We start from the raw sequence: 26,147 nt of genomic DNA on the forward strand, positions 1-26,147 counted from the left end.
AACAACTAACAAACTCTTACTTTACCCGGAGGGGATATGCCAATGATTGATCATTATTTACTTAATTTGCTCTTTTTTACAGAGGTTCTAGGAATAGGTTCATTTCGATGTGACAGAGTCCAAGGCTGGTTTGATCAAGCCTATCTGGGGACAGGACAAAGGTCTCACGCCAGGGAAGCGGAAGGGTGAAAGAACAATGTCTGTTTTAATTTGGACGGCGCTGTTTGACTGCCTCAGATCTTAGGCGAAGGAGCACGTTCTGCGTGAGACATTGTAAGATACATGTTCTGAGTAAAGGAGCAGTGCTAATTAAATTTAAAATTCAAGACTCTCCCTAAATTGGAGGGCTAGGAGTTAGAAGTTAAAGGAAAAGGCTGTTGTGTGTGGAAGAGGAACGGGCCGTTTGCACTTTACACAACGCCTTTGCGCGTGCCTACTGGGCTACCTAGGGTTCTGTGATGTGGGTAGAGCAGACGTGACACAGAAGTGTGCAAAAGCCAGAATGTAAACTCTACCTTCCCCTAACTTCAGAGGTTTCCCCAAGACCTCCAGGCTAGTAAACCCATGAGGCACAGGGATAAGTCAGGCATTATAGGCTGCCTAGGGCCACACCACTGCTGCAGTTACTGGCGCCCCCTAATGGTACGGAGTTGTTGAATCCCGGGCCGGTTCAGCCTAAGGGCTAGAAAACATTTAGTTATCAGAGGGCCAAGAAGTAAAGATAGTTGGTCGGCATTAGCTTTTGTTTAGCGGTACTGCAATACCAACAGAGGGCTCTGGAACTGTTTAGATATATCTGTGTACAACAAGAAGGTGTACAACTAGGTAATTAAATGGGAGTTCTAAGGCTAGCTTAATGAGATGTGCCAACCACTTTCCCCCAAGTTTTCCCTAGTGTCACTTTCAAAGGCAAAATCTTTATATAGATCAGCGGTTCCCAGCCTGTGGGGTGGCTACACTTTGTGGAGGTTGAACAACCCTTTCACAGGACTCACCTAAGACCATCAGGAAACATGTATGATTCACAACAGCAAAATTAGAGTCATAAAGTAGCAACAAATATAATTTTATGGTTCAGGGTCACCAGAACATGAGGAACTTTATAAAAGGGTCGAAGCATTAGGAAGGTTGAGAACCACTGATCTAGATGGGTCATTCATTGTTCAGAATAACATTTCTAAATTTTCTTATCTATAATTTATTTTCCGAACTTCCTTGTCAATGATATTAGTTTTTGTTTTGCTTTTTTTTTTTTTTTGCACGAAAGACAATGAGCTGAGGGATCGGTAGACATCTCATGCTTTGAGATGACCACTCTTCCATCAAGACTGTTACTAATTTCTTTTGAGATAATTTGTTGTAAATGATGCAGTCATAGACTATACTATAGCAAATTTGGAAAATGTAGGACTAAAAGCCAGTCTTGATAGGATTGTCTTGCAAGCACCTGCTCTTGATATTTTTACAAGCATGCTATATAGATCTGTAAAGACAGGCTTTAAAAGCAGGTTTTCTTTTTTTTTAGCCATCTTCATAATTGTTATTAGGGTATCAAAAACTTTAATTCTTTATTCTATTAGTATCTTGAACGTAGCACATTTTGTCACTGTTACCTATTTTTTTTTAATGTGTTACTTATCTCCTCCTTTTTATGTAGTGATGCATTGGGGAATAGAGTGATTACTAAGACTGTTAACTTGGAAATCCATTGGCAGAAGAGGCTCAGATGTGTATTTGGGCCACAGTTGGTACTCATGAAACGCTGGCTCTCTTCTTCACATCACAAGCCAGAAGTCATACTTACATTCAGCCCAGAGACTAACAATTTCATCACACACCTTTGCCCTTGCTATCCCAATGATTACTTTGAGGGAGTCATAGCATTTTGATGACAGGGTTTTAGTTTTCTTTATATTGTGTGACTGGGTGTTTCTACTCATGCTTGTCAGACGTGGAATGTTAGAGACATCAAGGCATATAGAGACTTGAGTTTCCTACTTGGTACAGGAATCAGAATTGCACAGGAAGTACAAACACCCACTTGTTAGGAGATCTGGACTTGGGAGATGGTGTCCATGTATGTGTACCTTAGCAAGTATCCCAGGACTCAGATTCTAGAGGGAGGAAGGCCTCCATTTGATATTATCACTTGGTTAGTAGACCTCGCTAACTTTTTAATGTTACAATTTTCCTCATGTTCAGTCTTTTTGCTTTTAAACTAATTGAATCTTGAAATGACTTATAACAGGAGGCAAATATTACAATAACAATTACGTTCTGCAACAGGGAATAAGTTCTAAATGAATCTTAACATTTCACTTGACACATTACTATGTTCAAGTGTGTGAAAGATGTCATTGAAAGGTGCAGGGGAGGAAAGTGAACTTGATTTGGCAGGTAGGTGTTCTTGGTACTATTATCCACAACTGTCTCTGCTGATTGACAGCGCACACATTTCCTCTTAACAGGCATTGGACGCAGATTGCAGCATAGTTTAAGCGTGTGGCATTTTTACTGACTATTTGAAAGTGTTTTAGTTAATATTAATTGTGCATAGACCAACTTTCAGCCATAGTTACAGAGTGGTTGATGGGTAATGAAGCCGAAGTTTCTATGAAGCTTTGCTTATAGAAAACAGATATCAACAGTATCTTGTCGTTTAGGTACCATGCATTCGGGAGTCACAGATGCATCACTGTGCAGAACAGAATTCCTTCTCTTGTTATCAGGATAGAAGCAGGACCCAGCTACAGAGCCTGAAGGTCACCTAGCTGCAAGGAAGACAGCAGAACTGGAGCTTAGATCTCCTGAATACTTCTGGGCTCTTTCTACCTTTTTTTTTTTTTGCATAATTTCTTCCCAACAAGGTTCCCTTGTTCTAATGGCTGGTCGAGATCTAGATTCACGTGTCAAAGAGCATGGAAGCAAGGACTTTTACTCAGTATTTTCTTTTTGGAAAACCAAACATGCTTTATTTTATTCTTCACAATTTATTTAAACATCTCACATATACACAATAGGTACAATTCAGGACTTCTTCGGAACCATGGGGAGGAACGAAAATGAGGCTGGCAAAGAAACGAATGCTGAATCTAGAGAGGAGAGAATCTGGGGCAAGTGATCTTCATTCCTTTAGTTGGGGATAAGGTGAACGAGAGGGCCGCTAAGTCAAATTAAGAATCCCACTCACTGCACATCACTATGGAGGATCGAGTCTTCTGTAATTCTAGCTCCATCCACATTCTTCAAGTGTCTGAAATACTACTAATTAGCACCTTTGTGTCGAAAGCAAAACAAGTACCTCAGTTCATGACTGTCAACTCCCATTGGGGTGGTCTACACTCACAGGAACGTGTCTTGAGGTAGTTCAAACCTTTGGAAGTTTGGGTTTTAAACTTCCCTCTGTGGAAGATAGTCAGAAGCCACAAGTGGTGCAAATGTTCATGGGTTTCTTTTTATTTTATTTTTAAAATTTTATTTGGGTTTTCTTACAGAGGTTGACAATGTCCACAACAGGTGTCAGAGTGTTTAAAAAAAAACCCGCAGAAATAACACTGCAAACGTTTTGGGGAGGGTTTGAGGGAGGGGACTTATCTGGATCATATTGCACACTGCTCTGACCAATCCTTCTCTTTTGCCCACAGTTTAAGATGTAGGTGCATAGAAGACACGGAAGGATTCAGCTTTCAGTTTTTTGGTTTTTAGAAGGAAGAAATGGCAAAGAGAAAGTTTTTTTTCAGGGGTTTTTGTTTTTTAATTTAGGTCAAGTTCACTTATTTGAAACAGACAGGGCCAACCTCCACACGGAATTCTTGGTTAGCACCACCGATGTCCAGAGGTGCAATGTCAAGGAATGGCAGGCGAGATGGCTTATTTGTTTTGTATTCAATGATTGTCTTGTCCCATTCATTTGTCTTTTTCTGTATAATAAAAAAATGGGAAATAAGGAGAGTACATAAGGTTACTTACAGCTGAATCTGACTTACATCGAAGCATCAGAGTCTATAAAAGACATTTTTTGGCGGGTCTATACTTTTCTGAAGATAGGTGTTCCTGATTAAGAAGTCCATTGTTGGCATCCAGCATCACGGGTGTCTTTTAGGGGATGGTTCTCACTTGGAACTTGGTGAGTTTCAAATATGTTTGGATACATATTCTTTACAAGATGAGCATATAGTGTGTATGTATGTATTTGTGTGTGTGTGTGTGGTGTTTTGTGTATCTTGTGTGTGTAGTCTGTGTGTATTTTGTGTGTGCATTTGTGTATGTGTTATGTATGCCTCTTGTGTGTGTGTGCATCTTGTGTGCATGTGTTTGTGTATATGGTAAGTATGCATCTTGTGTGTGTGTGTGTGTGTGTACTTGTGTATCTTGTGTATGTGTTTGTATATGTTATGTGTATGCAGTGTGTGTGTGTGTGTGTGTGTGTGTGTGTGCCAACAGTTGGGTATGTATGCAGTAATTTGACATTTAAAATTTTATTCTACTTATAGCATATCACATAAAACATGTTACATACCTTTATACTAGAAACAATTTTTTATCAAAAAATTAGAATGTTGGCCATACTCTAAGGAGCAACTGAAGCACTTTAAACACGAGTAAGTTTTGAATTCTGGGTATATGTTAATATCTAGGAACCCTAAATGTTGAAGGGCAAGTAGGGACTGTGTGGGCATGGGAGTCAGCTCAGTGAGAGTTGCCTAGAAGTCAGTATCAAATATGAATTCCTGTAGTTATCACAGAGTTCCTGGATACACTTAAATGTGTTTTTAAAAAGCCAATTAAGTCTCTCATTCCTCTGTTCATTTCATAGCCTAAGCTAGAACTCTCTACCTCATTTCCCAAAGTAAACGTTCTCCTTCCATTTTCCCATTACTTACGGAGCAGCCATCGACAAGCACAGTGTAGGTGAATCTGCTGTTGCCCTCAGCAACAAGTTCGACGTCGTTGGAGCCCTGCAGAATGACTGCCTTATTCAGGCGGCCTGTCTCCTCGTCCAGGTATGCAATGCTGTTCTTGCAGTGGTAGGTGATGTTCTGAGAAGCACGGTTGGCTAGCAGGCGCATGAAGGCGAGCTGAGTTGCCATTTCCTTGGAAGACACCCCTTCTGCGTTGTATTCAAACTGTGGAGAGGAAGGTGCAAACCCTTAAGTAGACCCGCATACTAAGACTCAAATAAAGAAGTCAAATGCATCAAGGAGACATAATGGAGTTGGAGTTAGGGCTTAGGAAAGGGCGCTCTTTTAAGGAGACGCAACACCCTTGTTAAGGCTTCGATTGCTTTAAGGATCATAAGATCTACCTGGTGAGGTCAGTGTCACCGAAAAAGAGCACCCTACTCAGTTCTCCATCGCTGTGAATATCCCTTCATTAGAATTTGTGACTGTGAGACGGGTCAGAGCTCATTCTGTTTTCTGTGATGTACTGGGTTGTACTGTCATTTGGTAACATCAGTGGGAAGGTCTGATTAAAAATTCAGAGAAGCTGTTCACACTCTAAATACATATGCATAGCTTGGGGGGTGGGTGATCTGCTGGCCAGCGCACCTTTACATGAAATGACATTAGCTATTTCTCCAGTGATTACCCACTAAGTCAAATTTGAATAATAATATTGAATTAGATGGATGAGTCCCATCTTTTATTGTGAAATCTAGGATAGAATTGAAATTCGTGAAAAAGAGCAGTTTCTTATAATAAGCTCACGTGCATAAAGGACTAAAGCCCAAGTAATTAAAAAGCAAATGATAATCATAGGAAAATCATATTTAGGAAAAGGCCAAATACTTGAAGGATTCCATACCTGGCTGCCACCATTGATGGTCTCTCCTAACCAGACATGCTTGTTGGCCTGGGCGCGGCTGTATGCATTCTTGGCTGGGGTGTTGACAGGTTGGGCCTGGATGCAGGTTTCACCAGTAGAGAAATCGCAGTACACTTTGATGGCATCCATAGTGCATCCTTGGTTAGGGTCAATCCAGTAGTAATCTTTTCAGGAAAGAAAGACCAGCTGGTAAACTTAATGCAAAATGCAGGTTCTAATAATAATAATTTGTCAATAATATTGATTCCCATTTAAAAAAAAACATTTAGATGGTGCTGTTACATCACCTATTCCACAGTTAGTGGGGAGGGGACTACTATTTTTAAGAGTTCCCTTTTCTTCATGAAACATCCAATCAGGGTGTTTAGACCAACTGAGGCAGGAAAATCAAAACTTAAAAGTCCTACTAAGACCAGAGTGAATTAGAGGCCAGTGCAGTGAGACCTGGTCTTAAAACAAAAAGTGTAAAATGTAGCTGAGGGATGGAGCTCTTTGCTAGACATTGCCTAGCATGTCTAAGGCCTGCTATTTAATCCCTTGTACTGGGAGTAAATGAATAAACAAGTCAACAGACTTAAGGCCAGATATGGGCAGAGGAAGAAAATGATGTTTCATTAACTGGGTGTGAGTTTTGACAGTGCAGTTTTTGGGCCCAAATACACATTCGTTGTAAACATCAATGGACATTGATTTTGGAAAGGTCAGCTGTTTGGGGGTCTAGTGTGGTTTAAATGGTTCAACCCACCGCTCTTCCACTCTGGGTGGCTGAGTCTTAAGTCACGGCATGTGCGGGCAGGGTTCTTTTTAGAGCCTTCAGGAGTGAGAAGGGTCTCGATCTGGTTATTGAGAGATTTCAGAGTTGCATCGACTTCATAGTCCTTGGGTCTGAGTGAAGGCTGTGAGCGAGGCTGGTCAGCCCTGTAGAAGTCTCCTTCGAAACCAAAGTCATAGCCACCTCCGCTGACACCAGGAGGCCCAGGAGGCCCAGGGGGACCAGGGGGACCCTAAAAAGCAAGAGTCAGAGAGACGATTTTTAATGTGGCTCATGGTGGGAGAGGCAGACAGGACAGGAAATTGTCAAATGTGCTTCGTATCAGTACATGTTCTAACACGAGAAAAAGGAACAAGCTTATGTAAACAGACTACTTGATCTCAGTCCCAAAGGGAAGGATCGAAAGAGCCCATCATATATACACACAGTTTACAAACTTCTCAGAGAGCTACTGAAGTGAAGCTACTCCCATGTGCTATCAAAATCTCATTGGTTTAGTCTGAAGGAAGCATTCCATTGGTCAGGGAGGCCCTAAGCTATCCCTCCCAGTCATACTTACAGCGGGACCTTGGCTACCCTGAGAGCCACGAACGCCAGCAGGACCAACTGGTCCAGGATGTCCAGATCTACCATCTTTGCCAACGGGGCCAGAAGGACCAGCAGGACCCTAAAGAGAAAGAATACCGAGTGCTTATGAATGAGTAAAACCCCACAGGTAGCAGTAGCCTAGGGCTCACTGCCTAGATAATTCTTTAGTTCAAGAGAAGGACTTTAATTTTGATTCACTTACCCTGGGACCAGCAGGACCCACGGGGCCAGGAGCTCCTTGGTCACCATGCAGCCCCTTCAAAGAGAGAACAGAGAAAAAAAAGTATTGTCAGAACATGCATCAGTAGATAGGTTTTTTTTTTTTTTCCTTTCCAAATTGAATCAAAACTTTCGTTTCAATGGACTCCGGATTGAGAAAATTGAGAATGTAAAGTGGAGCTCTTTTCTTTCATTATATGTATTATGCTCAATTATTTTTTTCCGCAAGCCATTTGAACAGTGCAATATTAGTCATCCCTCTAATTATATTTATTTTAAGTGGGGTTGAAGGACACTGTTGCCTGGAGATGTTAATATACGGCTGTTTCTGGCTCCTTTAACCCTTACCTCTTTGGGCTAGAGTATGAAACTGGATCCTCTCTGAGAGAGGTGGGGTTAGCTGGAGAATTGGAATGGCTCTAGAAGGTAGTGTGTGTTACATAGTAGCAGTGGGCATCTGAGGAGGGACCTGAAGGTTATTCGGGTTAGAACTCATGCAAGAAGGTCATATTTTGCTTACAGCAAGACCAGGAAGACCCTGTAATCCATTGTGTCCTTTTAAGCCAGGAAGACCTCTGGCCCCTTTGTCACCAGGCTCTCCCTTGTCACCTCGAATACCTTGAGGACCCTATAAAGAAAGAGAAAGAGATGGGTTTCTGCTTTTACAATGACATCACTTATCTCTCTTTGAAGGGTGTTTTATCCATTTACAAAGAACACTTGAAGCACACAAAGGTCTAACTGGACTGCCATCCTCTCTGGCCATCTCCTTAACTGAGCAGTGCACAAAAGGGCTACCTCCTTATGACTAACTAACATGAACATGCCGAATGGACTTAAAATCAATAAAGTCATCTGAATCATTTCTCACTCTGGACTAAAACACCAAGGTCTAGCCTATATATTTATCTATTGTCTAAGTAGATGGTTTAGAATCATTCTTCTTAATTCCTAAATATTAATAATCATCACCATGTACGTACACTAGGACCTCTTGGACCGACAGCACCAACGGGACCAACAGAACCAGCAGGACCCTGTGAATTAGAGAAGAGAAATAGAACTCATCAGCCAAGTTCAAGACCATCCTCTTGATGTCCTCAGTGATCAAGTGTGAGGCCACAGTAAAGTCCACAAGGGTGACAACATTTACATACTTACAGGTTCACCACGGTTTCCATGTTTCCCAGCAGGACCCACAGAACCATGAGGGCCAGGAGCACCTGCAGCACCAGTGGGACCAATGTTGCCAGGGTAACCACGCTCTCCCTATCAGAGGCAAAAGTGAAACTTAGCATTAATCTGTCATTATTTTGATCACTCTTAAATTAGAGAAAGATGAAAAGGTGTACTGACCTTGTGTCCGGGTTGACCATCACGACCTGGGGGACCATCACTGCCAGGGTTACCCTATGAGAGAATATCAAGCAAATTAAGACGCCTTGGTGATTCATTGGCCTCACTGCCTCTGCTACTCTGCCCTCATTATTCCCAGTGTTCAGACAGCTAAAAAAAGGGGGGGGGGCGCAATAACTTTCTAATTTGATTTTTTTTTTAGAAATTAAATACTAAAGCCCCAATTTGCAGTCTTTCAGTTAAAGACCATTTTCAAATCCAAGCAATTCTCATAGTTTTACTGCAAAGAAAGATCATTATATGGAGAAGTAGATTATCTAGTTTAGAAACTCGGGGCATGGAACCTCATTTCAACACTAGAAGTTGACACAGAATGAAATCCTGCTTGGTTTGATTTTACGAGCCAAGTACTCACATCACGACCAGCTTCACCAGGGGCACCATTAACTCCAGGACTGCCCACAGCACCAGGGGGACCACGGGCCCCAGGAGGGCCTGCAATGCCCAGAGGACCAGGTTCACCCTAGAGTGACAGAGAAGATAAGGTGACATTACTATCCCAAGATAGAATGCTGATCACACATGCCAAAAACAACTCCAGAAAATTCTAGTTGAAAGAGAGCAGCTAAGTCGAATGTAGATGGGTCACAACATGGCAGGAATCACCATCACTGTCAACCTCCCTCTGTCTTCCCTACACTTAGAGGATCCATCATGTAGATGTAACTATGTATGGGGGTAGGAGTAGGGTCTGACGGCATCTAATGCACCCCAAATAAAATTAATTCATAAAGTCGATAAGTTTCTGGCTTCAAGCTGCTGTCACGTATAGGGTTAAATGAAATGATTCATGAACTTCCTGTGAACGGCCCCATTCTTCTTGTGGGATAAATGATGCCAGGATTTCACATCACAGAGAAGTAAATGCAATTAGAGCTTATATCATTCTTAAGCGTGTAGAAAGAACAAAAATCATTCTGCATAATGTTAAGCTGTGCCTTTACAGTATGTGTCTAAGTAAGGTACTATTAAAGCTTCCTGGATAGGTGACAGGAAATCTGTATAAAGAAAATGCCATGAATAAAAAAAAAAAATCTTAAGTGGAGTTATTCAGCGATCAATCTGTCACATCTGAAGTGGCAGCTTTTAAAATCTTTTATTATGTTAATGAGAATGAGAATGGCGTCAAACTCACCAGAGCACCGGCAATACCTGGCAGACCACGTTCACCTCTAGAGCCAGGGAGACCCAGAATCCCGGGAGCGCCAAGAAGACCCTGAGGACCTGCAGTGCCAGGGGGTCCCTAGATGAGAGGAAAAAAATACTGATTATTACTGGTAAGACCCTATTTCATAATACAGACTAGCTCAAGGATTATGAAGACAAGGAGTCTTGGGTTTAGGAACAGGCTAGTGACTTATAGTTGGTGGGACACATTCTTGAATGTCTTTCCCACCCCCCCTGAGGATGACAGCAAATTTACATTTTGGTATGTATATGTGTCATTGAGATTAATACAGCCATTGGGCGTGTGGATTTAATCTTCATAGGCTCTACGCAGGGAAGAAAATTTTGATCTCGACTTCGAAGGTCTAATATGGGCACTTGGCGGGAACTGTAGTAATTCTGAACCAGGAATGTTTAAGGAGTCAGCAGCGTATGAAGCGTGATTAATTTACAGAAGGCTGGCCACAGCAGTTGGGTTCTGTGCTAATTCTTAGATCCCCCTGAGAGCAGAAAGGGCTGTGACAGAGAAGCTGCAGTCCCTCACCTCCGTCATTCTTATCATGTGCTTTCTGTGCATCTGCCTCTACCACAGCACCTTATTGTGTGCTGCACAGATTCCCTGGCTCAGTCGAGCTCAACTCGAGAGCCTGCATTACTCACTAATAGATACAGAACACTTGAGGGTTTGTAAAGGGGCTTTGTTCTAACTCCACCCAAGTATTAAGAAGAAAAAGGGTTTGAAATCACGTACTGCGGTACCAGGCTCTCCAGAAGGACCTTTCTCGCCAGCAAATCCAGGGGGACCAGATGCACCTATTTCTCCAGTTCGGCCAACTGGACCTTGGTCACCACGGGGACCACGAATACCTTCTTTACCAGCAGCACCAGGGGGACCAGGGGGGCCAGTAATACCCTGTGATCAAATGTATAAGGTCATTTGTTTTCTCTTGGTTGTTCCAGACTTGGAGAGGAGCTGCCCTGCTCCTAGATACTAGGATTTGAACAGTGTCGCTCTGAAAAACAATATCCCAGGCATTTTTGGAACTTTTAAACTTCTCTTTTCTGCCCGTAATAAAGCTAATTGATGAGGGAAAATCAGGGGGAACCTTTAGTGATGAAGGCAAGACATCTTGTATCATTGGTACCCCAGCGGATTGGAGTCGGAACCAGGAAGAGATTTAAGTCTGCTGATTAAGTCTTGGTTGAAGGAAACTTTGGATTTTTGCAGACTCTGCCCATTTTTTTCTTGAGCAAAGCCAACCCTGACGTTCTGTTCATAACTGAGGAGCTCATATGCTCCTGACTAGGTTTAATTAAATGCCTACAAGGAACAAAGATTTTTCTGTTATGAATGTGTAAAAGGTTCTAAGAAATCAACATCTTTTCTATTTCTTTTCCCTTGAAACCTCAAGTGGAATACTTAATCCTTGATAATTAAATTCTCTTGAGTCCTGACAGGAGGGTCTGAATGAGAATTAAGTTAGAGACCGCACTACCTTTAAATTCCTTTAAATTGTGGCTTTAGACTGGAGACAGAATATTAGCCATAAAGGGTAATTAGGCAGAGAAATAGCAGATACATGACCAAAGCACCTGTTGCACTTTTCTTTGTGAAAAATGACTGTGCATTCCAAAGGGTGCTGGTATTTGCATGAATAAATCGCAGTACTTAAGTTGATACCCTGAATATAATTTGTAATGGTTTTGTCTTACTCATTAAACATAATTTTAAATTGGGAAAGTATTTGCAAATATTGACAATTTGTTTTAATAGATGTTTCCTTCCCTAATTTCCTACCAGAGGCCTGGTCTTCTAGTGAGTATAAATGAGATGTATTGGGGCATGATGTACTCACACTGGGTCCGGGGGGACCAGTCCGTCCAGCAGCACCAGGGAAGCCAGTCATACCCTGAGAACCAAACACGTTCAAACTCAGTCAAGTCAACTCTAGGAATTAGGATAAGACAAGATGTTTTCCCCTTGGAAAATTATCACGGGGCTAAAGATGGAAACAGACAAGGTAGCACTCAGTTTAAGGTAGGGGAGCAGTTAACTAGGATCCTGAAGGTTCTAGTAGTCTACACATCTTATCAGTATGCTTCTAGATGAAATGCCTGCATTTTGCATTAAGGTTGTTGGTACTTTCTGTAGTGCTAGCAGGCTATCTGATGGTGATATGGGAGAGTATAAGATATTTTCATTAGGATATGTGAATGTTTATTGACCTCTTGGCTGGGAGAGAGAGGGGGGACAGTAGGAAAAGGAGTGTTGCTCAGAGAAGGAAGTATGAAATTGAGTCAGGGTGCTAAGTATTGCCTACGGAGGGGAAACATTAGAGGGGTTCATTCTTGGAGACCTCTGGGGCTCTAGGGAGTTGGGGTGAAAACCTGGGCTGAGGAGACTCAGTTAGTCAGAAGAATCAAGACATTAACAAAAGGATAAGAGGTACCAAAGAAATTCTAGTTCTGTTTTCCAATTAAATTGCCTGATTTTTGACCTTGTTTATTCCCTCATTGGGCAGCAGCAAATCTCTGAGGCCCTGAGTTGCAGTTGGGATTGAGTTAGTGCTCATGTAGCTGACTTTAAGCTCAGCACTGGTGAACTTCATACTTTTTCTGATTAGAATCTAAAGGACAGGACTCTCAAGCTCCTCCTTGTCACAGTTCAAATTTACCAGAATCCTGAAGCTTTCAAACTGTCACTAGTACGTAAGCTAAGAAAGAAAAGTCAATTGTAGATACTCACAGGGGGCCCTCCATCACCACGAGTTCCAGCAGGACCAGGTGGGCCATTAGGACCCTAAATGCAAGCAAAAAAGGTGGCTTCAAATCACAAAACAAGTAACTCTTACAAATGTCATGCTTGTTTCCCCATGGCTCATTCTCCTCTGTGTCCTCTACCCTTGAAGAAAAATGTAGAAATGAAACACACTTATCTACATCACATGAAATAATTGTTCTGTTCCAACTAGTAACACCCCATGGATTACTGAGGAATGAAAACAAGATATTTAAAAAAAACTTTTACAGGATGTTTTAACGTGAATTCTTAAAGAAAAAAAAAGTTTTTCAGGGTGTGGTGACCCAGGCCTTGCCTTTAATCCCAGCACTTGGAAAAGTTTGAAGCCATCCTGGTCTACAGAATGAGTTCCAGAACAGCTATGGCTACACAGAGAAATCCTGTGTGTGTGTGTGTGTGTGTGTGTGTGTGTGTGTGTGTGTGTGTGTGTTGCACACAATGCACACATGCACTCGTGTGTATGTAATGTTTTATCTGGAATGCTTAGTAAACAGTGAGCACTTTATGGGCACATATTGGACTATAAAAATGCTTGGGTATGTTGGTCAACAGTGAATTCAACTTACAGATGGGCCAGCAGCTCCGACAGGTCCGGTTGGACCAACGATGCCATTTTCACCCTTAGGCCCTTTGGTTCCCTTTTCTCCTTTAGCACCAGGTTGGCCAGCAGAACCCTGTTGGAAGGAACAGCAGTGAGCACTGGCCTTCTGACTCACTCTGATGTCACATTAATCTCCCTTATGCGATACTCACAGCAGGACCAGCAAATCCATTGGGACCAGCAGGACCAACCTCACCACGTTCACCCTAGGTGGGAGATAAAGATGTTACAGTCACAGCTCCTTAGATGTCTGTAAACCATAAAATATGAGTATCCGAAAAGCTCTGGTATCTACTCACAGGGCTACCTCGAGGACCAGCAGGGCCAGAAGGACCGGCAGCACCAGCTTCGCCCTGTAACAGCACCAAAGACTAGTGATGAGTTGCTGAATGTGCCTCACGTAGATGGGGGAGGAAGAAAGAAGAGCAGTAGAAAGAGGGTTGTTCTCACACTTTGCAGTTACCTTGGAAGAGACTAATGGACATTTCAGAGAATAAAATGAGGTGAATTTTTCCTCTACTTAATGCTGGCTTCATTTTAAAAGGTAGAGTGGTATTGGTGCTTCACTTGCAGAAACACCATAAATCAGTCCCCGTAATACCAGTAGGAGGACATTTTAATTTTTAGATGGATGCAGGACTGATCTATTTGCTGCAATCTTTGCAATACAATAAATAAGGTCTATTTTAAATGAACTGCTCGATGTGAAATGGGCACACTATGTATTTTATTGATTTTTTTTCCTTTCTACAATTGAAGGCTTTGAGAAGGCTTAGTGCATTAGGATATTGTTAATGGGCAACAGGGAAAGTCTTTAAAACAAATGATAGGGATTAAGGTATAGATCAGGCAGTTGGCACGTCCATAGGCAGGAAAAGAGAACACCAAACAAGCAGCATTTGTTTCCTGCAATGGCCAGTTTCTTTCTTTCCTTTTTTAAATAAGCAGGCTTTAGACCCAGCCATAAAAATGAATTGCTGAGGCTCTTTGGGACTAGGGCAAGCAGGGAATTCTACATAGTGCTATCCGTTCAGAGAGTTACAACTCAATGAAGACATATACAACTTATTTCAAATGCATACGTACCCGGTCACCTGAGGCTCCAGCGGGACCAGGGGCACCTATAGCACCAGGAGCACCCTAGGACCCAAAAGGAAATAGGTCTTATTGAAAATAATACACAGCATCCAAACTGAACTCTGTCCTCATGCACAGGCCTTTGCACATTGTGGTAGGACATCAAGAAAGCTCCTGAGGGCCAGCGAGATGACTCAGCAGTTAAAGGTGTTTGCAGTCAAGCCTCATGACCCAAGTTTGAGCCATGGGACCCGTATGGGATCCATAGAAGGAGAGAAGAAACACTCATCATCTGTCCTTTGACCTCCACACTTAGTCATGGTACAGGCACATATCCACTCAATGGGTGCAAGTGAACAAGAGCACACACACACACACACACACACACACACACACACACACACACACACACACACACACACTTGTATTAATAATGAAAAAGAGAAAGCCCTAATCTATGTTGGTACTTGTTATCAAGGTTCTCAGAGGTCAGTTCAGGAGGAAGACTCAGGAGTTCTGTATTCCTTCACTTTTGTAAGATTCCCTGGAGGGAAGCAAACACATAGCCTTATTTGGAACTATGAGAATGAGGTGACTCAAGGCAAAGCATAGGAGGAATGTGTCACAGTGTGTTATCAGCTTGGAGGGAGAGGTGACAGAGCTCACCAAGGAAGCGCCAGAGTGTAGGCAGCTCAGGAAGGTCATTAGACTTCCTTGGGGGGGTCATCTGTGACACCTAAGGTAGTCACAGCTTAGTTCTCAGGTCCTAGGTGGAAAGTTGAATAGTAAGACATTGGTGGGGGCTGTGGCTTTTTTTTTTAAATGAGAGAATTGTTTTTCTAAAAGCTCTATTATTCATTAGTGGTCTTCTAAACCTGCAGCTTTCAGTGTGTAGCTTGGTGCTGGCGTACTTAACACCAAAGAAGGTCGGGAAAGGAAAGATGTGATTTTCAAAGGTGCGTCATGCTTCCATTTTCCTTTGGAGCATGTAAAATGATATTGTTAGTGATCTAGGGAATAATGGATTGCAATTTTCCTCAAATTGGATTCTTTCGTAGGTCTCCTTTGTGAATTTGCTGAATCCAATGGAATAAGATACAAAAAAACAAAAAAAAGAGTTTAAGAACAAACAAACATTAAACACGAGATTCTACTCACACGAGCACCATCTCTACCAGGGTTGCCGATTTCACCTCTGAGACCAGTTTCACCCTGTAAGTACAAAGCAAGCGCCACGTGTTGCTCTCCGGCCACCCTTTAAGAATTTCAGTGTTTTCCAATTTCCCACCACTTTATAGGATGTTGAATGAGGAAAACAGTGGGAAGCTCATCTTTTCTGGCCCCTCTCAGATAACTACCGAATACTAAAAAATAAACAGTCCTCTGATTCATCATGAAGGGAGCTTCAAATTGATGAGGTTGAAATCACAAGACAACATGGCAACGGGCTGTGGCGCCTGGTCACTCTTACAACATAATGAATGCCATAGCACGGTTGACAGCTGTTCGACAGAGCTTCTTCCATTAATTAGGGCAGGATGAGGCATTAGTGTTAGTGGCATTAAAATGAGCCTCATGTATTACTCAACACCATCTGCTTGCATGAAATTCCATGGTAGCAAGGAATTTTGCCAGATTTGGGAGTTTAGACATGCTTAGGTGCTGGGTAGCAGAGGGAGGGGCATTTAGATGTCAAAATGCTACCAGACCGCCTGCTAAGGACTGTAAACAACGTGGATCCTTGCACAGCTTTCTTGCCTGGAGTTAGTTCATGGCTATCATGTATCCAGGCCCATCACTGAGTAATACCTTTTCTCCTTTGCCTCCAGGTATGCCAGCAGCACCCCTCTCTCCTGGAAGCCCACCAGGACCAGAGGCACCAGCAGAGCCTGGAGCACCGACCGCACCAGCTTCACCCTGGAATGAAAGCCATGCGAAATCAATTATTTCAGTAGCAAAAGAAGACAGCCAAGACTGAAACTCTTGAAGAATTCCAATTTAAACGTTTAATAGATGGCATTCTTGGCTGCATAGAGACACAAAGGAGCGTCACTGAAAGGAGGAAGGATGTAACAGGGGGCCCGCTATTAATGACACCATGGCTAAAGAGAAGAGGGCAGAGAGTGGGTGGCTGCTATTCTCCTGCAGCCTGCATCGTGTCCTCTTAAGGAAGGCAAGCTCAGACAAGAAGAAGGCAGGACAATGGGAAGGAGAGATTGAAAAATATTTGCCCACAAACCTTTTCAGTGATAAGTCTCTTAGCTCAGGCAAGTGACATAGAAGGAGACCCCATCAGTTTGGGAGATGATTGTCTCCATAAGAATGGAGAATGTAGCTTCCATTTTTATATTAAGCCGCACAATTCTCTACATGTGAAACCTGTTGGCTAGCCACTGAGATGAATAGATCCCTTTAAAAGCCCCACTGAATGTCATCATATTCCTTTCTTCGATTCCCTCTTATGTTGTTTTCATTCCCCCCTCTAATGCCTTCCATATAATGAAATATCTTTTTGAATCAAGTTCTACATTTGTTCCCCCAAAGGCCAGAATTGGGAGTCATATAAGTTGCTTATCCTTGAAAAAAAAAAAAAACACCTCAAACTAAACTAGAAATCTACTTTGGTACACCAACTTTTAGACTTGTGCCTTTGGGGTAAGTGTAGTATTTAGTTAATTTAAATAGTTATAAATTCACTATTAAAAGCTACACTACTTTTGGAAATTTGACTGTATGGGGTTAGATGCTGATACAACAAAATGTATTTTCTAGAAAGGTAGAGGGTAGTCCTTGGTTTCAATGAAAAGCATGAACAGTGTAATTGGAAAAGGGTAAAACCATACTAACTCATTCTTAGCTTCTAGACAAAGACTTTTTTCCTTCTTCAAATTACCTTTTAGAATAATTATGTTCGCAGGAATCATATCGTTTATAACTGAGGTAGAAATCACCATGCAATTGGAAATAAAAACTTTCAAAAATGGTCGTTCTTTTGGATCTATTTATTCTGAAGCACATGGGCCCAGTCCATCGACCTATAAATAATAGTTTTACCTTGTTCCCATCAGGCCCCGCGGCTCCAGAGGGACCTCGGCTTCCAATAGGACCAGAAGGACCAGCAGCTCCACTCTCACCTGGGGGACCACGTTCTCCCTATAAGACAACAGTTGGAAGTCACTCAGACACTGTCTGACAGTCTTACTTGCTTAGAGGTTTAGATCGAGTTCTACCAGATTTTAGCAAAATTAGCATGTTTTTTCATCTCACATTTCCCTCCTGGTATACTAGAAGAAAGGCCTGAGATAATTGCTAAGGTATCACAGGCTTCTAATACGCTCGGACTGCGATTCCACAATTTGTTGCTGTGGAAACATTATACTCAACCTTTGGAATCCCTTTACTTCTGAAGGGATGGACTTTTCTGTGCTTCAGGCAAAGTCAAATGCCAGATACACTTCATAGTCAAAGGGTAGATGATGGAGTTTTACTTGAAAAGCTATGTCATGATAGGATAGGATTATATTGTAACATCACCTCTCTCTTTACACCCTCATGTAGTAATGATGTAGCAGGATATTAAACAGAGGCTGTGTGTGTGTGTGTGTGTGTGTGTGTGTGTGTGTGTGTGTATTCATTTGTGTCTGTTTAGCTGAATGCCTCTGAATTTGCACCTAAACCTCACCATGACATTACATTTTGTGGCCGAGAGTATTTACATCATAGTTCCACATTGCAATTATATCAAAGATCCTTGCTCTAACTTTGTTCTATGGAACTATTGGTTTCTGAAGTTAACCTCTGGCTTCTAATGACATAATGGAATACTTTGACTTAAACACCCTAGTCTTTCTAGCTATGCCAATGTGCATAGACAGAATGTAGTTAATCCTTCATAGAACTCGACTCTTGAATTTAACTTCAGATTCTCAATAGAAACACATCCTGTAAGTATTCACCTTAGATATTAGGTATTAACTTACTTGGCTCAAAGCCAGCAACTACAATAAGTACATCACATTTGTTTATATAAATTATTTACTATAACATACACATTTGTTCATTTATGTTTCTCGAACCATAAGGTTATTGAATAGGAAATATGATCAGCTAGCCAGAATTTTTTACTATTAACTTAGAAACCTGACGATGTCTATGGAAGAGGTTAGGAACTATTTTTAAGGCAGGTGACCAGTCGTGTGAGGGGCAAGCACTCCTTTTCAAAACAGGTCAAGTGAAATGTAACTAGGTGCCACTTACTCTTGGACCAGCAGGACCAGGGAGACCGAATTCACCGGGAAGACCCTAGGTAAAGACACAATAGTAAACAAATCATGGAATCTGTGTGTAGTCCTATGTGTACTTGCACTTCAAGTATCTAAAATATTCCCATTTAGAAAAGAAAGCTGTCTGGGCTCTACTCACATAAACACTTTGATGTACAGGCTAGGGTGTACAACAAAACCTTTGGCTTTGTAGAAAGATTCAAACAGAGACTGCTGCTCGGAAACACGTGTCTGTTGCAGACTTGATATCAGAAAATCAGCCATTATTTAGCTCCCTGTCTTTTATAAACCAACAAAGCAGCCTATCTTCTCTGATAATGTCATGAGGGTCCCAAACACAACAAGGCCTTGTGCATCTTAGCTACACAACTACTGCCTTCTTAATAGAAATTACCATACCCTGTATGTTACCTAGTTAATTGTATCCCCATGTGTATCTCTTTTATTACTGACCAGCTGTCTCTTTAATGTGGCCCACTGTTGACAAAGGAGACGAGGCTACAGAATGTAACTAAATTGAGACGCATTCATCACAATTAGAGAAAATGACTCAGAACTCAGGCTCTGATCGTGGATAGCAGTGTCATGTCTGAATGCCAAGAAAAACATTAAAAGCAATTTTTTTCCAGGCCTTGGTTTGATTGAAAATCGGTGCATTTACGTTTTCACTATGGAGAAGGAAATAATTTGTATTTTAATATAGCAGAGAACAAAACAAAAAATAAGGCTATTACGTGAAGCGGTCAATAGGTTTTGCTTTCTATTGTGATGTTTCTGTCAATCCACAAAATAAGGCAATTTGGAGAAAATATAAATAAGATGTTTCATTATTTTGTTCAATGCCAACAAGGTAGACTGCTATCATTAGTGTGAAATATGACTTTTTTTGTATTGTAATTACATGGCAATAGGACATTTATAAAGGGGGAAATTATTAGATTTTCTCAGGTCATCCTACTCACCCTTTCTCCTGGCTTGCCAACTTCTCCAGCGGTACCTGAGGGACCCGGGAGACCCTAGATGAAGAGATAGGAAAATTTCAATCTTCTGGCTGTATTCAGGGGAGATGATGATAATTGGGGCGTATAGAAGGAATAACATCATGGACATTGTTATGTGTTATTAAGTAACTCCAAAAAATGGCTGCATTAGATAATTGCCTTTTGCCTGTTCAGGACGGTGGTGGTGCTGGGGTGCTGGGGTGCTGGGGGTACTGGGGGTACTGCTAGTGTTACAGTAGGGGTACTGGGGGTACTGCTAGTCTTATAGTGAATTGGTAGGAACAGCGTGGTGAAAGTCAGAATCTTGCTTGCTTGTTGACTCACCTGGAAGCCTGGAGGACCAGCAGGGCCCTGTTCACCTTTGCCACCTTGAACACCCTGAAAGTGACAGAAGAGATGGCAGTGGATGTTAGTGACTGCCCCCTTGACATCATGACATCACGTGTTGATGTTGAGACTCTAAAGACAAATTCGTAAGTCCAGTTTCGTGAAGGAGAACTAGCTGTTTGTCTCTGCATTTTAGCCCAAATATAAAGATTTCGTTTTCCCTTTTAAATCCAAGTATTCCTATTACATTGTTAGTTGCCAGATATGTAGGAAACCAGAGGTTAATTTCAAACAAACAAACAAACAAACAAACAAACAAACGTTCCAAATAAGAAAGAGATAGAATTGATGCCAGTGACAGAGGAGATAGCATTGATGCTAATTCTCTATCTTAACTATGGAAAGATGGCTTCTCTGAAGAGCAAAGCTTTGGAACAGATCAGGGGGAAATACGTACCTGAGGTCCAGGAGGGCCCTGAGCACCATTGTTGCCGTCGGGACCTGGAGCTCCCTAAATGTTTAATAGAACAAAAATGCCCATGGTTATACACATGCCAGATAGCTTGTAAGGCTTCAAAGTACCCTGAAAGCTAATTCCTCAAAACAGGCTTAGTATTACTAGAATTAAAGAAACTCATGGTGAGCTCCACCCAGTTCTAAATTAACTTCTGGTGTCGTTCAAGTTCCCAGATAGGAGGCAGTTTATGAAGGACTGAGCACATATTCATAACCTCTTAAGCATAATATGAATAAAATAAGGGACCAGATGCATCTTCATTTTTGAATGTTGTGTTCTGGTTTGCACTGTCTTTTCCATGTAGTTCAAAATAAAGCCATTTCATAGTTGTAAAAGGACCCTTACGATGCTACTTTGGAAAGTAATGATGATGCCGGGTAGCCTCAAAGAAGGTGCATTTTTAGGGAAATTTCTCTGTACAAGTTAACACCTACCCGAGCACCAGCGAGACCGGGATGGCCTTTCTCACCAGGTTTGCCAGGATCACCCTGTAAAAATAATATGTATATTACAAACATTAAAAATTATTAAAAGCTATAAAGACCCCCACACACATATACTAAGGAAAAAGAGGCCATGATATCAAGAGGTAACAAAGTAAAGGCAGATACAATGGAGCAACTGGAGGGAGGTCAGGGAAGGGGAAACTATGAAAGAGAATGTCCTACATCTGATTTTCTATGACAGTTTTGAAATGTTGATTTTTTTTGTTGCTGCTTTGTGTATTTTACTGTTATTTCTCTGCTTTGAAAGACTTATTTAAGGCGTAATCCAATACTGTGAAGCTCTATACAAGAGGAATCCTTGTAGAGAGAGGTGTGTAACTCAGGTAGGTTTCCAGTAGTATGTAAGGCTGCAGCATAGGTAAAGCTTTAATGGAATGGCTACGCTAAAGCTTTCTTGTGGTGAGAGGACCTGCCTTGAGGTAAACTGAGGATCAGGAGAGAAATACTTGATTGTGGCAGAGATGTAGCATATAGGTATGGAGAGAGAAAGAGGAAGCCATGATCCTTACAGAGGGGCCTTTGGGTCCAGGGAATCCGATGTTGCCAGCTTCACCTCTTGGTCCAGCTGGGCCAATTGGGCCAGGTCTGCCATCAATGCCAGGGAGACCCTGAAACCAGAGTTTCAAGTTTATTCCCTGTCCCCGTGGTTTCTAGCTATCAGGATGAGGATTTTGCCAAATAACAAAACATGGTAGTTTTCTGTATGCACAAAGCTTCCCGTAGAAAGTGCCAATAAATTATGACTCAATTCCCCTGTTCTAAATAGAATGTCAGTACACAGACAGACAGTGTAATCTCATGTGCACGCAATCTTCCCCTCTCTCTTCTTTCTCTGTCCCCTTGTCACCTGCTTCAATTTTCCCAGTCATGGTTTTCTTATCCCTTCTCTGCTTTCAGTCCTGCATCTATTTAGACTCCATAATTACAATCTATTACCTTCTGTTCCCAGATGATGTTGAGGTGGCTGATACTTATTTTCAATGTATTCATGTATACATAAGCCTCAAAAATAGACTTGAGGAGGGTACAATAAGTGTTCTTGAAAACGAAATGGAAAATGAGCAATACTTACCACAGGGCCTTCTTTACCAGCTGGGCCTACATTTCCAGGAGACCCGGGAAGACCCTGTAAAATAAATGAGGGTCCTTTCATATTGGTACGTTAGCTCCTGTACTCAAGGCTAGAATTAATTGAAATTCCACAGAGCCCTCTTCTCACTTTTTGTTTGTTGCTGAGGGAGATTCATTAGAGCTATAGCAGCCTTGCTGGAAACTATGAAAGGAACTCTGAAATCTTTCTCCTGTGGTGTGTGTGTGTGTGTGTGTGTGTGTGTGTGTGTGTGTGTGTGTGTGTGTGTGTGTGTGTGTGTGCATGCGTGTGTGTGTGTGTGTGTGCATGTGTGTGTGTGTGTGTGTGTGTGATCCTTTGTGTTTAATTTTTTTGCAACTGATTCATTCATAGGGATCAGAAGAAACTATTAAGCAACCTATTTTATGGGCAAAATGTATTATACTATTTACTTCAGGACAGGAAGGAAAAAAATTGGTAAGCAATTTCCAAGGTGGATTTTTTTTTATTGCTATATGTGTTGCCCCCTATTACTTGTTTATGGTATAAAATTACAGCTGATATTCACCCTTAAGAGATAATGGAGGGGAAAAATGACTTTATTGCTATGGATTTGAGTATCTCTGAATCAGAAGGTCACCCCTCTCTAGCTGGTGTGATGCTGAATGCGTTACAGAGCTTTATGATTGATGGAAAAATGGCTTTACTTATGAATCTAATAAACTAATAGGGTATAGCCTTAATACATATCATGAATACCTTATGGAAAACTCATAACTTAAGATAAAAGATACGTGCTGAGGAGAGAACAAAACTAATTTGGATGTTTTAAAATAGATACAGTTTCCCCAAACTCTCCTAGCCATTGGTTCAAACAATACAGAGGAAACCTATGGACTAGCACCATGCATGGAACCTCCTATGGGGTTCTGATAAAGTTGGGTTGAAAAGGCAAACATTGGCAAGTCTACTGACAAACTTAATTTTAGAGGTTTTTTTGAACCCCTCAGTGTTTAGCATTTTTAAAGGGAGGCCCCAATTCCAGAAAGGACTTTATGAGAATTTCTCTGAAACTTACTCTGGGTCCCATGAGACCAGGTTCTCCAGGGCGACCGGCATCTCCATTAGGACCTCGGACTCCAGCAGGACCAGTTGAACCACGATTGCCAGGAGGGCCCTGTTAATAGGAGAGGGACCAAATGAAGAGGCTGAGGACACATCCAGCACCGGCATTACCAAGGTCATTCCTGGAAAGTAAGGGATGGTCGACTTACCATCACACCAGCTCTGCCATCAGCTCCAGGAAGACCTCGAGAACCAGGGCTGCCCTGTGGGAAAGTGCATGAGACAGCAGGGGATTAGAGAAACCTGTAGATCCCATTGGGTAGACTTTCCTAAGACGGGGCATGATATAGCCTAAGAGGAAGACACCGGTGCACACCAAGCCAAAGTGCTTTACCCAAATGCCAAGGGAATGCATAGGTGGGCATCTGGCAAAAATAGGTCAACATTGTTTCCAGACCAATTTAATAACATACCAAATTGAGAGCTGAGTTGCTAATTTAATAAAACAAATGGAAGGCAGATACTCTTTCATCTAGGAAACACACAGAGAAATGCTGACCAGTTCCCGGCCAAGGGGTGGCTCACGGCCTGCTGTGTCTGGAGTATTCAGAACTTACTCTCAACCCTGGAGGCCCTGCAGGACCAGCAGATCCAGGTTCTCCAGGGGACCCTCTCTTTCCTTCTTCACCGCTGGGACCAGGAGGACCTTGGGCTCCAGCAGAGCCCTGTTTGTATGAAAAAAAAAAAAAAGAATCAGAAGAGTAGAAAAATATTTTTATACCACATCTAGCTACTGAAATTGGATTGAAAATTGATAAGGATAAGTTGAATACTTACAGGCTCACCCTTGTTACCGGTCTCTCCTTTGGAGCCAGCAGGACCAGGTTCACCCTAAGATCCGAAAGAAACAGGGGGTCAAATGACAGAAATGTGTCAAGACTGCAGCAGACAGGTCTCTTGGGTTGTTTAAACTCAAGGTCTGTAAAATGGTATTGGTTGAAGGGTAAGACTCACACACTGAGCTTATCTCATCGATTTCTTTTCCCCACAAGCTGCTAAGGAAGAAGCTTACGTGCGTGCACAGAGGAGGGACTATGCAGGCAATAATGAGGCTATGTAAGAAGTATAAGCCTTTGCACAGCAGTACAGAAGGAAGACAAAAAAGTTGCAAGGAAAAGTCAAGGTACAGATAAATATATTATAGTATTGACCACTTACAACAAGTCCTCTGGGACCAGTAGCACCAGCAGCACCAACGGGGCCAGGAATACCACGGGGGCCAGGGAGACCAGGAGCCCCAGCAACACCAGGGAGTCCCTGTGGGAAGACAAAAAGTTCCCTCAGGAGGAAGCAGGCTGCAGAGGCAGTCCTCTTTAAGCACCTTTAACCCAGAACAGCACATGCCAGCTACTCAGTTGTACTTACGGTGGCTCCCTTGGCACCAGTGAGGCCATTTGCTCCAGGGTTGCCCTATGAGGGGAAGGAGAAGAAAAATCTCACTGAATGAGAGGATTTCTTACCTTCCCTGAGCTCACACCTTTAGTCTTTCTCCTCAACTGTCTTATGTCCATGACTACTTACAGGAGGTCCAACGGGGCCAGAAAGACCTGGAAGACCCGCTTCACCACGGGGACCAGCAGGACCAGCAGGGCCAGGGTTACCAACAGGTCCAAGTTCACCCTGAGAATGGAAATAACAGGGCGGTGAATTAGCAGTAAATAACAAGACAACACACTCTGTTATTGATCACAGCACCAACTTTAGGGGATTTACTGCAAACGTAGAGTGAGAAAACACTTCTGTACTCATTTTAAAGGGTAGGGTTGATTCAGGGACTTGCTATGAAGTTGTCTCCCCTCCCTGTAAACAGTACTGCTATTTCAGGTAGTACTAAAGGATTTACTAAGATGGTGATAGCACCCAGCGCTTTTACCTTGGGACCAGGAGCACCTGGGAAACCAGGAGGACCAGCAGACCCAATGGGACCCTGAAATCAAAGCAGAAGGCATAAGAAATTTCCTTGAAAACAAGCACAAAGTTCTGTCAAGGAAAGAAGTCCAAGGTTTTCCTACAGAGGATGAGTTTTATTCTATGTATCAGTAGCTCTAGGTATTTGTATTAGCCTGCGCTACTTAGAAAGGGAAACTTCCACAGACCCCAGAGAAACATTTGGCAAAAATCTCCAAAAGGTTGTCATTTCATAAAAGTTAGCTACTGCCCCACAGTCTTAACCCCTCTCTACTCCCCAGTGTCAGAACTTACAGCAGGGCCGACGGGGCCAACACTGCCATCACTGCCACGGGCACCCTATAAAGGAAGGAAAGACCGACAGTCATGTGGACATCAAGGAACTCCCATTAGACAGCGTTTTAAAAAGATTAAAAGGGAAGAAAAAATCTGGACCACTTACAGCTGGACCAGGAGCTCCGACACGCCCTCTCTCACCAGGAAGCCCTCGGGCTCCCTAGAAGCAGAAATATTGTTAATAAAATCCAGAGTGCAGATCTCAAAAGAGTCACAGGTAGCACTTACTTTGTCCAATTTCTAACACATGTAAGAGTTCACTAAGAATACAAATCACGCTCTAACACCAGGTAAAAGTTGAATGTGCAGGGATATAAGAATATATCAAGAATGCAATGCCAAGGGAAATGGCTATTATCAGAAGCTCTAACGTTTCAGAATGCTATGAGTGCATGTTCCGGTTTCCAGTGAATTGATCAATACTCACTGCTTGACCTGGGGTTCCATTCTCTCCAGGGGCACCAGGTTCACCCTATATGCAGAAGAAAAATAGAATCTTTGTTCATTATACATATCATTTTTCTGATTGCACTCAGTTTGAGTCTTTTTGTACATCTTAAACATGTTTTTATACTTACAGACTATTTTTCAATAATCTCATATACCTAT

The 26,147-nt window shown here is 42.1% G+C and overlaps 1 protein-coding gene across 1 annotated transcript in view; it reads right to left on the reverse strand.

Moving 5' to 3' along the window:
• Positions 1 to 3,436: 3,436 nt before the first annotated feature.
• Col1a2 (collagen type I alpha 2 chain) overlaps positions 3,437 to 26,147 on the reverse strand; it is a 34,906-nt gene continuing 12,195 nt past the window's right edge. The window contains exons 13-52 of the mRNA XM_032906976.1: positions 25,966 to 26,010; positions 25,645 to 25,698; positions 25,497 to 25,541; positions 25,168 to 25,221; positions 24,816 to 24,914; positions 24,660 to 24,704; positions 24,453 to 24,551; positions 24,072 to 24,125; positions 23,852 to 23,959; positions 23,444 to 23,497; positions 23,248 to 23,346; positions 22,173 to 22,226; positions 21,610 to 21,708; positions 21,029 to 21,082; positions 20,535 to 20,588; positions 20,075 to 20,128; positions 19,712 to 19,765; positions 18,724 to 18,768; positions 17,521 to 17,619; positions 16,276 to 16,383; positions 15,625 to 15,678; positions 14,476 to 14,529; positions 13,689 to 13,742; positions 13,542 to 13,595; positions 13,355 to 13,462; positions 12,735 to 12,788; positions 11,845 to 11,898; positions 10,740 to 10,901; positions 9,957 to 10,064; positions 9,177 to 9,284; positions 8,762 to 8,815; positions 8,567 to 8,674; positions 8,389 to 8,442; positions 7,926 to 8,033; positions 7,389 to 7,442; positions 7,158 to 7,265; positions 6,572 to 6,830; positions 5,806 to 5,990; positions 4,884 to 5,126; positions 3,437 to 3,920 (exon numbers count right to left, since the gene is read on the reverse strand). Of these exons, the coding sequence (XP_032762867.1) occupies positions 3,774 to 3,920; positions 4,884 to 5,126; positions 5,806 to 5,990; positions 6,572 to 6,830; positions 7,158 to 7,265; positions 7,389 to 7,442; positions 7,926 to 8,033; positions 8,389 to 8,442; positions 8,567 to 8,674; positions 8,762 to 8,815; positions 9,177 to 9,284; positions 9,957 to 10,064; positions 10,740 to 10,901; positions 11,845 to 11,898; positions 12,735 to 12,788; positions 13,355 to 13,462; positions 13,542 to 13,595; positions 13,689 to 13,742; positions 14,476 to 14,529; positions 15,625 to 15,678; positions 16,276 to 16,383; positions 17,521 to 17,619; positions 18,724 to 18,768; positions 19,712 to 19,765; positions 20,075 to 20,128; positions 20,535 to 20,588; positions 21,029 to 21,082; positions 21,610 to 21,708; positions 22,173 to 22,226; positions 23,248 to 23,346; positions 23,444 to 23,497; positions 23,852 to 23,959; positions 24,072 to 24,125; positions 24,453 to 24,551; positions 24,660 to 24,704; positions 24,816 to 24,914; positions 25,168 to 25,221; positions 25,497 to 25,541; positions 25,645 to 25,698; positions 25,966 to 26,010 (3,507 nt within the window). The 3' untranslated portion in view covers positions 3,437 to 3,773. The remainder of the gene's footprint in view (positions 3,921 to 4,883; positions 5,127 to 5,805; positions 5,991 to 6,571; positions 6,831 to 7,157; positions 7,266 to 7,388; positions 7,443 to 7,925; positions 8,034 to 8,388; positions 8,443 to 8,566; positions 8,675 to 8,761; positions 8,816 to 9,176; positions 9,285 to 9,956; positions 10,065 to 10,739; positions 10,902 to 11,844; positions 11,899 to 12,734; positions 12,789 to 13,354; positions 13,463 to 13,541; positions 13,596 to 13,688; positions 13,743 to 14,475; positions 14,530 to 15,624; positions 15,679 to 16,275; positions 16,384 to 17,520; positions 17,620 to 18,723; positions 18,769 to 19,711; positions 19,766 to 20,074; positions 20,129 to 20,534; positions 20,589 to 21,028; positions 21,083 to 21,609; positions 21,709 to 22,172; positions 22,227 to 23,247; positions 23,347 to 23,443; positions 23,498 to 23,851; positions 23,960 to 24,071; positions 24,126 to 24,452; positions 24,552 to 24,659; positions 24,705 to 24,815; positions 24,915 to 25,167; positions 25,222 to 25,496; positions 25,542 to 25,644; positions 25,699 to 25,965; positions 26,011 to 26,147) is intronic.

Source organism: Rattus rattus, chromosome 6, assembly GCF_011064425.1.
Source record: "Rattus rattus isolate New Zealand chromosome 6, Rrattus_CSIRO_v1, whole genome shotgun sequence".
Taxonomy (NCBI): Eukaryota; Metazoa; Chordata; class Mammalia; order Rodentia; family Muridae; genus Rattus; species Rattus rattus.